Below are 13,204 nucleotides of genomic sequence, written 5' to 3' on the forward strand. Positions count from 1 at the left end.
TCCAGTCCACCTCTCTGGCTGGGGTGTAAATCAGAGGCAGTATCAGTTAATTCAGGCTTTAAGAAGAACAGTATTTCATTTCTTTATTTAACTTCAACAAATCCCATACAGACACACACCTGGCTGGGTCCCATGAAATCTTAGAGACATTTTGGCAGTGTTTCTATTCAGTAAATGAGAGTGGCCCAAGAAACACACAAACACATGCACTTATAAATTAGCAAGCACACTGAAACGGCTGCAATAACTACATTTCATAAAAACCAGACGAGCCTGCTTGGTTCATGCAGTCTGACCCACTATTGCAGTGTTTGGTTTTAATTATGTTTCATAGTTTCTGTGAAGTGAGACATGCGGCCATCTGTTCGGTGAGCAAAATGGGGATGGATTCATTCAAACATACATCCCATTTCTAAGAAGGCCATGCTAGTTAAAGAGCCAAAGAAATTGCTCCCAGTGGTTTTAAGCTACAAATTTGGAGTAGTAAGTATGGTTTATCCTAGTTATAAATGTGTAGCAATGCAACCACCAGGAAATCCCATCTCATGGACAGATCATGACCTCTACTCACAGATTAGAATGTTACTGGAATCCCTGGATGGAATCCAAGTGTATTTGTAACTCACTGCAATTCCATTCCTGTTCTCTGTATAGTTTAATTGTCAGGGCTCTGCCTTGATGGACAAAAAGTGTGTTACCTCATTCAACTTGGCTTAACATGATTGGAGAGCCCCATCAAGACCTAGGCTCAAACATTTGAAGTCATGTTACCTGGCCCTGTTTTAATCTAGGCTACATCCTTGGTTACCGCACAGCCTGCTAACATGGCTTCAAATGCGTTAGCTTAATAAGACTGGAAAGCTCCATCAAGACACCGGCTTAACATGTTTGAAAAACACACCCTTTCTGCCAATCAAGACAGGTGCTAGGGCTCTGGGGACTGAAGCTTCTCTCTTTATATCTGGTACCATCAAATTAGAGAAAAATAAAAATCAGTTTAGACTTTCTAAAGAAAAGGTGACTGAGCAGTTCAAGCCAAAGAACACCACCCAAGTTTTCAATGTCAGATGAAACTGACAACAGACTAAAGCAGAGAAAGAAACTCTGCTTCATAAACGTCAAACAGAAGTCAATATGAAAAAGTATAAAATACCTTGTAGGTCCTCTGGTAGGAGGTGACATACCACTAGAGGGAGCCAGACACCATATTACTGTTCTAGTACAGGAAGTGGTGAGCTCACAGTTAGGGGTAATCCTTAGGCTCACTAGGCAAGTGCCTTGTCATTTGGGCTAATGTCGTGCTAATGAGCAGAGATTATTTCAATGACATCTGCCCACTTCCGAACACAGCACAGCAGCCCACTAACTGAGCTCCTGTTAGTGTTACCCGCTACCCGGAATGCATGTTGCTGGCTGCTGGGGTCACTGCCCAGTCCAGCTCTGGGCAGAAAAGTGGTGGAGAAAGACATAAGTAGAGAGAAGCCCAAACCATCCCTATAGGCCCTAGCGCTACAGTGGGTGCAGCCCATGCGCCGCAGCTGAACACCCTCCAAGCTTTGGGGTGTTTCACGCCAGGATCAGAATTTTGCTTTTCAGCTGATCTCCAGTTGTAATGCCACCTTGGCTGTAGCAGCGTTTAAGTAAACATGAAAGGCACAGGCCTAGCCTTTGTTTCCTGCATCCTCCTCCTCCTCCCTTTATGGCAGCCTTGTGCTATGAGAAAGTCTATCCTCCCAGAAGCTCAGGGTTGTGCTGTGGTGGAAAGGTGCTGGCGTAGGTGTCTGATAAAGTCCGCTTGAGACTGAGGTAGGACATGGTTGATAATGGACTGGGGGATCCATCCCTTAAAAAAACAAAACATCTTTAAATAAGCGGGGCTGAAGATGTCAGTGCAACGAATTTGACAGCCTCAGCTCAGTTTTGGAGAGAGGGCTCCATCCATGTAGGTGCAAATTCAGGAGTCTGGGAGCCTGGAGTCCCTCCTGGGGAATGCACCTGCAGTGTGGGGGTGCGGGGCATGTGGATCGGAGGGAGGGGGACACTTTGCAGGTGCAGAACCGGCTGTGTCAGCTTTGTGCCCCCACTGCAGTAGCCCCGGGGTTGGGGGTCATACAAGGTTGGACTAGAGGAGACAAGGACAGAGACCTGAGGTTATCCTGTGGCTCAGCAATTAAAGCTAGTCTGAATAATGGTGGTGCAAGATGCCTCCTCTTGGTCCCTGCCCCAGTGTCAGCACAGGGGTGAATCTTGCCCACACGGCACATCCCTTACTCCTGAGGGCATTCTGTGCCAAAAAAAAATTAAAAATTCTGCGCACAGATTCCCCCCAGACACAGACTCAGCAGTGAGGTTGCACCTGACCCTGACACAGTGCAAGGACCAGGCCTGCCCCAGAAACACCCAGGGCCCTGCCCCTCTGTACTAGGTGCACCAGGTGTATGCTGGCAGGCAGGCTAGCAAGGCAGGATCCAAGTGTGGAGGGGCTTAGTGTGGAGGGTCCAGGTATGGGTTGAGAGGGTTCTGTGTGGGGCAATCTGGGTGCAGGTGGCTCAGTGGGGAATCCAGGTGTGTGGGGGATCTGGATGCACAGGGGCTTGTTGGGGGGTTCTGGGCGCAATGATAATGGGACTCTGCAGGGGAGTCCAGGTGAAGGTGGTTGGGGCTCAGCGTGGGGGGTCTGGGTGTGGGGGGATAGAGCTCAGCAGGAGGGTGTGGGGGACTCAATGGGGGGTCCAGATGCTGGGGGAGTGGGGCTCAGTGCGGGGGGGATCCAGGTGTAGTTAATTGGGGCTCAGAAGGGTGGGGATCTGGGTATGGGTGGCTCATTGGGTTGGTCCAGGTGCAGGGGGGTGAAGCTCATCGGGGGTCTGGATGCATGGGGATTGGGCGGATGGGGGAGCAGCTCCCTATACAGTGAGCCCCCTCCGTCCTCCTGCACCTGAGGCACAATGGGACAGGGTGCAGGAAGCGGAGGCGGGCGGGGGGGGAGTTTGCACAGTTTTCTACAGCTGGGGGAGAAATCTGGGGGTGGGTCTGACCCAGCCCTGGATGCTGTGCAGGGGAAGAAGTCCTGTCCTCCCCAGCCCAGCCGGGACTAGCAGCTGAGCCCGGTGCAGGGTCGGAGTCACCAGCCGGGTTTTCCACAGTCCTGCCTCCTATCCCACAGTGATTTACCTCTTTGCCAGTTGCCCTGGGCACCTGAAGCATACTGCTGGGGAAGTTTGCATGAGTGCTCGTGGCTTTCCTTTGCTTCCCCACAGAAAAATGACTTTCTGACGGGGAAGCAAAGAAATCTGCAGGGAACATAAATTCTGCACATGCACAGTAGCGCAGAATTCCCCCAGGAGTACTGTGTCAGCTTGCACTGTGTGTTCCTTCCCTGAAACAAAAGAAAAGAGAATGCACCTATCCCAGGGGCTCCTGAGAGTATAAACAGCCTGGCTAGCTACCAGTATTAATGTGATAACACACCATGCTAAGGAGCGTGAAGTTAGTGTCTCGCTATTATTTTACAGCAATCCATTCCCCAGCTCCCAGAAAGGATCATTGCCTTAGAGTCCTCCTCATACCGCAAGTCTGCCTCCCATAGGTGCCAGGAGCAAAATGGTCATATCTCCTAGCAAGGCAGCATGAACTTGCCTTGAGGTCCATGCTCAGGAGCCAGGTGAAGCGAGTCTGACGTTGGTCACCCTCCAGCGGTTGCAGAACAATGCAGCTCAACCCAGACTCAGCCCTGGCAGTTGCGGGAGAAAAAGGGATTTAGCTTCTTTCCAATGAGAGACCAACTGAACCTTCTGACTTGGACACTAAAGTAGTCCCAGCTACCTCAGGTTTGGATTAGCACATCTGCTCACATTGAAACCTGCTTACAAGCTCTCCATGACATCCCTTCTTATTGGACTGAGCCAATTGTGCATGAATTAAATACAAATAGATTAAAAGTACATTTATTAAAGTCGAATAATAATGCCACAGATGGGTAGTTCTTCCTGGGGGAAGAAGTTTGACTAACCATTGAACTATACAGGTATCAGCTCTCAGCTTAATAGACATCACCTCACTAGTAACATTTCATTTTAGATTCCTTGGCCCGGTCCTTCCATGACATCTGTGCAGGCAGACCCCTGCAGCTAATGTGTCTCTGCGTGGCCACGTGGGCATTCCTGTGCAGATGTTATTGTAGGGTCAGGCCTGTACTTTGTAAGTGAATTTAGTGCTCATAAACATAATGGAGTGTACCAGCGATGCAGGCTAGAAACCAGGCATAGCACTCTATACAGCCCATCTAATGCACCTCAGGCCTAATCTGCATCAGACCCTACCATTCCAGTCCTGCCCCCTCTACCAAGGCATCACATTCCTGAGCTGCACCTTATTCTGTTTCAGATCTTCTCCTGATTAGAGACTGATATTGGTATCCATCTGTGCACTTGATGGGCCCAAAAGAGGGCTGGGATCTTCACTTGTAATGGTGCCTTGTTAAAAATAAAATGTAAACACTCAATTATTTAACGCCTTACCTGCCTTGCAGTTGCTAGGTGCTAACTGCAAGGCAGGTAAGGCATTAAATAATTGAGTGTTACATTTTATTTTTAACATGTTCAGAAGCGTGGTTTCTATGTGGGCCTAGATGTGTGTTGTGTTGAACATATTTGTATTCCACTGAAATTGTGCATTCATGCTCTCTCTCACACACACACACACACACACACACACACACACACACACACACACACCAGCATCTATAGGGAAGATGTACCTCTTGAGTGCACAACACACATGCTAAAATAATGCATGCACAGATTCCTGTTAACATTCAGAGCCTTCACCTGACTTGCCCCTTTTGCATAGGCATGAACTCGGAGTGGGTTGCAGTGCCAACCAGATACACAGTTGTCTCCTTCTTCCAGCAGTGCCGTACGCTGACAAAGTCCCTTTGACCAATGAGGTTCCCAGGGCGCTGAGCAGTGATCTCATGAGTCAACAGAGTGTCCTTCCCAATTCTTTGGAGGATCTTTAGCAAGAACACAAACCAAAGAACTGAATAGAAACTACTGGATTGGAAACTGCAATAACCAAACAGTCTGGAAAACATGATCCCCTTCCAAACAAGCATAGGGGGTGGCAACAGCCCTTGAACCAGCTGGCCATTTTGTTCCCTTAAAGGCAGTAATGGTTTTGCAAAACAAATGCTTGTTCTCCTTGCTGGCACCTTTCCATAGCTGTGGAAACCCACCTTTAAATGTATTCTTGGTACATCTTTGAGTAGTAGAGGTGGAATGTTCTAACCATCCCCCCATCTTTTTCCAAAGCTGCTATGATCAAGGCATATATACAGTAGCAAAGGCTGGATTTCATGCCCCATTTAGAACTTGTTCCTTCCTTGCCTATATAGGCTTAATGATTGGGAAAGTATCAACTAGTCCTAAGAGTTGGCAGGGTTGGGGTTAACACTGTCTTCCACAGCAGAGGAAAGATCACAGCTGCAAGCGCTAAGTGCAGGGACTGGCAGGGTGGGAGAGCTTGACCAGCTGCGGATAATTAAGTAATCCTCCCAGCACAGTATAAGGGGGATGTGCTCCTAGGAACTTGGGTTAACCAATATTAGGAGTGATAGGCTGTGAGGGCTGAAAGAAGTGGTTAGTCCTGTTGACCTAATAAGAAATGTCATTAGCTAGCAAGAGTTTATGGGTTAGGTACTTCACTTCCTTTAAAGGGGTGGGGAGTGTGTCTAATACTAGTGTGGAAGCTAAGCTGAAAGAGACAGAATGTACTGATTAGGAAATACTGTGTGATTCTACTAGCCTGCGTAGGAGCTAGCCAGGGATGTGCCCTGAGCTATAATGCAGCAGAGGTAACATTGATCTCTGACTAGCAAGTTACTAAACTTAGGAGAGCAGGAATTTAGAGGCCAAATCAAAACAAAGCAGAGAAACTTAATTCTAAGCTGCAATGCACTCAAAATCCACTCCCAGTGCTGTGTTCCCCCCTGCAGTACAGCAGCATCACTAGCAGTCTTAGGTCCTGAGAAGAACAAAACATTTCTGGGAAAACATCCCAGGGTAGGAATGGTCAGATCTAGTCTGTTAGCCAATGGGAAAATGCTGCTTCTGCTCTGACTAGTTATTTCTTTACTTCTGATTAGGTATTTGACCTCCTATTAAGGCCCATCTCAGAACCCAACCCTCTGTTGGTTTTGGGGTGGGGAAAGGAGGTGTGTTTCTCTATTTTATTGCTGAAGACCCCTTCAAAGATCTTTGTATAATCAGTTTAATTATCCAAGTAGCTGTCAGCATTCCAATAGGTTTCTGCTGTACATCTGACTTGTGAACTTTGTGATTTACATGGACTTCATTAAATGACTCAGCACATACATTCATTTCACTCAGTTAATTAGCATTATCTACGCATTAGTTCATGGTCCCTTAACTTGATGGTCTTATAAAGAAACTCTGCACACTGATGTCTGCATGGGGCCATAAAAGCAGCAGCTTGTTTCTGTATAAAAACTAAACGATTCCAGTTCACTGTTTGCTGTGACCCAATGCAAATATCTAACAGCTGATCACACAATGAGGGGATGACCCTCCCGTTCTGAGTTCCAACTTTGGTCTCATGGGCCAGTCACTAATATATTGGACAATGATCAATATACGTTTCCTATAATCAGGGTGCCCAAGGGAATTGTTTTACTTCCTCTTTCTTGATGAATATGGTATCCAAAACAAAAAGCCCCCCAGCGCTCACATTATCAAGTAAATCTTAAAATATATGTTAGTGTATCACAACTCCCTGCCCCACTTTAACACCTGCTCTTTTACTGCATTTAGTTTCATGTCCACGTTCTCAGCAAGGTGCAATAGTTGTATGTAATAGGCTCCACTTCTTCTAAATAGCCTGAGTCCTTCTGTGCAGTTTTTTCTGTGGGTTTATATCCTGCCCTTTCAGGGAATGGCACTGACATTCAACACATTTCTCTCTTCTAAGATCCTATATAGGTTCCTGTGATCCTAGATCTAGTTGGTAGGTGGAGAATCTTACCACAAGTATATTCTGTTGGAGCTCCACTATCAGTATTGGCTGTCTGTGAATTTTTAAGTAAGGTTTGAAGTGTTGGTTTTGACCTACAAAGCCCTAAATGGCTTACGTCCTACCTATTGGAGAGACCACCTCTTTCCCTGTGACATACCGTCACAGCTGAGATCAGCAGAGGCGCTGGAGTTGAAGCCCCACTGGCATATACAATACACAAAGGGGCTGCTGGCAGGTTGTTCTTGACAATGTCCCCATGGCATTAGAATTCACCCTTCCCCTTGGCCTGAAATAGCCGCAGCCTGCTGACCTTCAGGCCATGCTGCAAACTTCAGCTCTGTATCCAGGCATTGGAAATGGAGGGGAGTGGCGGTGGGAAGCTGTCATAAATGGGGAATTACTTAGAGGGAAGAGAGGATTTGAGCTCCTGAGTTGCCTGGCTTGCTGCTGGAGGGTTATACTGAAGGACACAGCTGCACTTTAGCTATATTTGGGTATTTAATTTGGCTGTGTTTTCAATTCTGTCAAGGGTCCTGAGAGCATTTATATAAATGTAAATAAATAACTGCAGGAGGCTTTGGGAGAGATTTGTGAGCAGGCAAACCAGTAGCAGACGAGAAACTGGAGGCTGTAGAATATCCAGACCCATCTCTCCATTTACCTTGACTCGACTAAGGGTAGGATTCCACTCAGGCATTTGCTCCAGCTTCTCAAACAGCTCATAGTATAGCTGGTCCACTGGAACGTCCAGCACTGTCTCCATTCGGAAGACTTTGCCGAGCCTGGGAAGAACCGTACTCAGCACCAACTCTCCTTTTCCCTGGGATGAAAGAACACCTGGCAGTGTAATCCTGACCACAATAATGTAGGTGTGCTGCCATCAGGACCCAGGCCTATGTCAGTTAGCCTGCCCGCACTCCCTGCCAGGTCATGCACCGCGGGGCACTGAATCATTCACTGACGTAATGGGCCTTTCTAATAAATGATTTTGGTCCTTTTTCATCACCATTTGTTTTATAGATGAAAGTCATTATATTTAAATCATGTCACTACTCTTTATTTATAAAATATTCACCACCAGAGGTTCATTCTGTGCTTGCTGTTTCCTTTCTAGCTAAAGGAAACTATCCTAGTAAAGATCTTAATATATAAACACATAAATAACAAAAACCAGAACACAGCCATGAGCTGGTATCTGTTAATTTTGTAGCATAAACATTCTGAACTTTCTCTGGGACTATGATTGACTGCGTTTTCCCCTCAAAGCCTTTTCATCTTGTCTATTTGTTTAATATATTCGTGCGTGTGCTTAGCCAATTGTCTGTCAGAAGTTGCACCTGTTTCCTTTTACATTGACCATAATGTAGAATGGTTTCCTGTAAGCACTCCTGTTTTCTACCTGCTTTTCTGTATCTTCACACATACCATGTGCCCTGGCAGTCACACCCTCTCTCTCACACACAGCCCTCTATCCTCTCAAACTAATTCACCCATAGTCCTTTCCATGCACAGACAGGTGGAAATGTGATAGACATTTTGCTGTTGCTCTTTTGACACTGGCCTTTTAGTCTTGAAAGGAGCTCTATGGGGGAGGGCATTGCTAGAGATAGTTATTAACAATAATAAGAGGAAGTGATCGAGATTGATTCCATCTAGCCCTTCCCCATTCCCCAAGATTTTCTCAGCATGAAAGCTTTTTTGGACTACTAGAGTAACAAAAGCAACAAGTGCAAGGACTGTACCTGGTAGGTTTCTGTCTGCCAGCCATCTTGCTGCTGCAGTATCCCTAAAGCCCTACGCAGGGTGGCTTCTCCTTGATTCACATAGGAAAGCTCCGTGTTTGAAAACCAGCTGGAGTTAACTTCAGAGCCATGTTTTTCACCCGCAGCTACAGGAGCAAGTGCAAAGTACTTGTTCATGAATGTTCCAAAGCCTCCCTACTTTGCCTATATACTCTGGCCTTTCATAAAGATACATGACGGATCTGTTTTATGAGTTGTGTGTGGAATTACAGTGTGCACTGATGGGCCTCTCAACTCAGGCCCGGGCCTCTAAACTCAGGCCCAGGCCTCTAAGAAGATAGATCTGAATCTTCTCTGACTTTGGAGAAGTCCAGATCTGAACATCTTTGCTTGGGGGGGGGGCATCTCCAATGTAACATACAGAGCAACATCCCATTGCCAGCTAGCCACTTAAGTCAGTTTTCCCATCATTGATGTCAGAAGGCTATGAGTCCTGGTCATGACATCACAACTGCGGAATAAAATATCTTTAAAGTAGAAAACCATTTAAACAGATGACTTTTTAAGCAATAGCATTAATATCCAAATAAACTATCGCCAATATGCTGATTGGCCCAGTCACTTCAGGTAGCATCATTCCACCGACTATAACAACATTTTCCTGAAATCAAGCCACCTATATAAAACAAAATGAAAGGCCTCTTCTACTACAGCCTCACTTGGACAATGGCTCTCAAAAGCCCAGTGTTGACATATAGGCATCTGCATCTACATCACAGTTTTTACCATTATAAGAAACTGTTTTTAAGTGCAAGGTATAAAAACATTTTCAGTGACCATAGTTGTATTGGTCAGTAGAGATGGGGCTTGATAAAATCAAAACCATTCGCAGGAGGCAGTTACTGGCTATGTGCTGACTTGCTGAAAAGTATTTTCAAAAAATTGCACTTAAAACTAGTTCCCAACAGTAATGTGATAGAAACTGAATGCAGATGGGGACTATTTAGTAGCATTACATATACCACATTGCCTCTCCAACCAATGGTTCAAAAGAACAGGACAGGTAGCTCCCATCTGCAAATCTTTAGGTAATTATTAGATGGGCCTAAAAACACTGTCTAGATATAACAAAACACTGTTGACTGGACTCAACCTTTTCTACAAGTCTTTGGATTTCATTTTGTGATGAGTTCATTTTGTCTCTCTTACAAGTCTCAGGATGAATATACCATTGGTTATTACAAAACTCTGGCCTCTAGCCAATACTGAGATGGTTATGAATTATTCAAGATATTGAGACCTCTCATGTGATGAGAATAACATTAATTCTGTGCTCCCTGCAGTATAGCACTACCTCTGGTTATAGATCAGCCACATTCAGAACAGTCTTTTAATACACATCCATCCATCCATGGGTTTGCAGGTAGCACACAAAGGCTGTGCCAGCTGCAGTAGGAACCACCTATGGGAGATTTCTTAGGACGTGCAACATCCAAGCATCTGTGATAAACAGAACTCTTACCAGGGTCCTGCCACATTATCCTCCTAATATAATCAGGAACTGTAGAAGACAGGCAGTGAGATCCTTTTGACATGAGTCCTCTTGTGTCATGCCCAATAGCTGAGAGAGCCATTCTCTTCAAACCTAGAGGGGGACAAACATAGACAGCTATTAAAATGTATCACATTCAGTACGGAGGCATGTTGGCCTGGAGATTGAGGCAAAGGTCTGAGAGCAAAGATAACACTAATCAGAGTCACTCACTCACTGGATGACTGTGGATGGCTTTTGAGCAAGGCACTTCACTGCCTTATGCTTTAGTTTATTTTAGCTGGAAAATAAAATTAAAAAACCCTCGTGCCTCATGGCAGGTGTTTTTTCCAGCCATGGTAGAGTAGCAATCAACTGTTTGGAGAGGGAAGAATCTGGTGAACTGCCAGAAAATTGCCTGGAACTGTAGAGGTGACCAAAATGTTTCAATTTTTTTTACCTCACAGAAAAGTGATGAGTTTCAAAATTTTTCATGCAAACAGGGATAAAGTTTACAGAAATATTTTCACGAGAAATGTTCCTATTTTTCAATCTGATCTAGTAGGACTCCTCTCAGTAAGGTGTGTGTTGGCCTCATGAACTGTCAAGGCCAAGTTTGTGATGATGGCCCAAAATAAGGACCATGAACCAAATATTCATATAGGAAACTTCAGATGCTGTGGGATTGCTTCTGTCAGGGTAAATGGTCTTTTTATAACCTCAGTACTTATTATACTTTAGTTTAATGTAAATGGTTTTCAACAATAAAGGTAAGGGGACATCAAATTTGTGTGGAATGTAGGTAATTTGGGGACTGAAATTAGTATCATCCCTCAAAATGAGGGACACTTAAGTGGTATGGTGAAAATTTCTAATGACACCACACTGCTGGTAGCTTGCAGAAAAGAATCAGATGTATAGAGTCCTAGAATTTAAGGCCATTATGATAATATAATCTGGCCTCCTGCGTAACACAGGCCTTAGAAACTCATCCAGTAATTCCTGCATCAAGCCCATAACTTCCATTTGACCTTGGCTGTCAAAAACATTCCAGTGGAGGAATGAGGGGAGTTTGCCGTTTTCAGTTTTCTCTAACATTTTCCTGTCCAAATCATAAATTAATGAAAGCTACAGTATAAAATGTTTAGCACAGTTCACTTTTATCCCAGGATGTTACATCATATTTCACTGAGCTACTGCACATCATTGTAGCCCTGTCTCACTGCAGTTTTGCACCTCTGCTATAAATCAGTAATATCTGCTTCAAAACACACCCTCTCCCTGCATCCTACTGTAATACACTCTACTTGACTGCTGCAAAGAGGATCACTGTATCATAGACCAGGGTGTCTCTGCAGAACAGTGCAGTAAAGAACATCATGCTGTGGGGAAATCTGATTCATGGGCATCACAATGAATTGTTCCCTGGCATCAAAAATTTCGTTTGGAAGGATTTGATTTTTGATGATAAATTTCAGTGGACGCCAATGTTTATTTCCAAATACTTCTAAGTTGATTTTTTTGCACTAGCAGGAACTACCGTTCCTCTCCAAGATACTAATAATTGTTGTTTATTCTGAATGTAATAGATTCAGGAACCAAGTCATTTATTTTTGACCATGAGAATATGTAATGATTATTTGTTGGGTCTGCTAGCGAAGAAGGTACCTGTTGTCTACCAATGCAACATACCCTATGGGTCAATCCTCAGCTGATATAAATGGTCTAAGGATTTGGCTCCATGTGTTTTCAACTTTCCCTCCCTATATATGTTCATTATTAATGATCCCATTTTTATGCCATTACTTTTGCATAAAGGGAAAGAACAATTAGCAGCATTTACAGATTAAAATCTGACCCTTCCTAAACATGATATAGCAAAATAGGAATATGTGCACTATATACATGTCAGCCTGTTTATAAATGTCTCTCTGAGTGTATGTCTATATAAATACATACATATACAGTATATTTTATCTATAGAGTAGTGACTGATGCTATTTTCTGTGTGACTGAGAGAGTCCACTGTACAGGACATAGAGATTTATTGTGGTTGTCCTGTAGAATCACACCAGTTATTCAGAGGACACCACTTTTCCATGGTTGACACTACATGGAGGAATATATTTACAGTATATTGTATGCTCTGCTTTATAAATCAAGGAGAGTTCTGCTTACCAGTTATCTTTCGCAGGTGCTCCTGTGAGATCCCACAGCACAGTTTGAAAGTTGCTGACAACATGGTGTGGAGGCGTCTGCTGCCTCTTGTATTCAGTGCAAAGGCTGCCTGTGGCACTAAATCATGCCTTTATAGTGATTTTGAAGGACAACACCTGATGATATGGACCATGCTTCTAGAAAGCAGCTGGAATGAGGAGCATCCAAGGACAAGGCAACCAGAGGGATGGGCCGGAGAGAGGCACCCACAGTAATGAGAAATCACTGCTTTTGTGTGTTTCTTTTTAGACCTTTTACAGTCAGCACTTTCCCTTGCTTTTGGACAGTCAGACTCATTACTGTATTCCAAACATATCAATCGGTTACTAATCCTTTTCTGGAACCTCCTGACACTTTTTTCTCTCTCCAAACAAACTGCAACATACTGTGATGAGCAAGGACCATTCTGAGGTTAGATATCACAGATTAAAATCTATTTTAATCACCCACATGCACCATTTCAGCTACTTGTGAACACCTACTTGATTTTTACTCTGTTAAGGCAGCTGCCCCTCTACCCACATCACCCTGAAGGTCCCTAGGGCTAACACCACATAGGAAACATGAGCTATGTTAAATTGTAGGTATCCACTGAATATTATGATGAAGGTTTCTGTGCACAAACTATAACAGACTCACTTGTATGTTTTTGGCTCTAAACAGGATGTGAATGTAGTTCCAG

General features: G+C 44.4%; 1 protein-coding gene across 1 annotated transcript; it reads right to left on the reverse strand.

Annotated features, from left to right (window-relative positions):
- Nucleotides 1-1,741: 1,741 nt before the first annotated feature.
- LOC112111260 (steroidogenic acute regulatory protein, mitochondrial-like) lies at nt 1,742-12,547 on the reverse strand. The gene is made up of 7 exons (XM_024206607.2): nt 12,484-12,547; nt 10,297-10,419; nt 8,775-8,920; nt 7,694-7,852; nt 4,830-5,014; nt 3,640-3,733; nt 1,742-1,843 (listed from the first exon to the last, which is right to left on the reverse strand). Exons 1-7 carry the CDS (start codon nt 12,545-12,547, stop codon nt 1,742-1,744), a joined length of 873 nt encoding a protein of 290 aa, XP_024062375.2.
- Between the last annotated feature and the right edge of the window lie 657 nt (nt 12,548-13,204).

The sequence above is a fragment of the Terrapene carolina genome, unplaced genomic scaffold, assembly GCF_002925995.2.
Source record: "Terrapene carolina triunguis isolate 2854851 unplaced genomic scaffold, T_m_triunguis-2.0 Scaffold95, whole genome shotgun sequence".
Taxonomy (NCBI): Eukaryota; Metazoa; Chordata; order Testudines; family Emydidae; genus Terrapene; species Terrapene triunguis.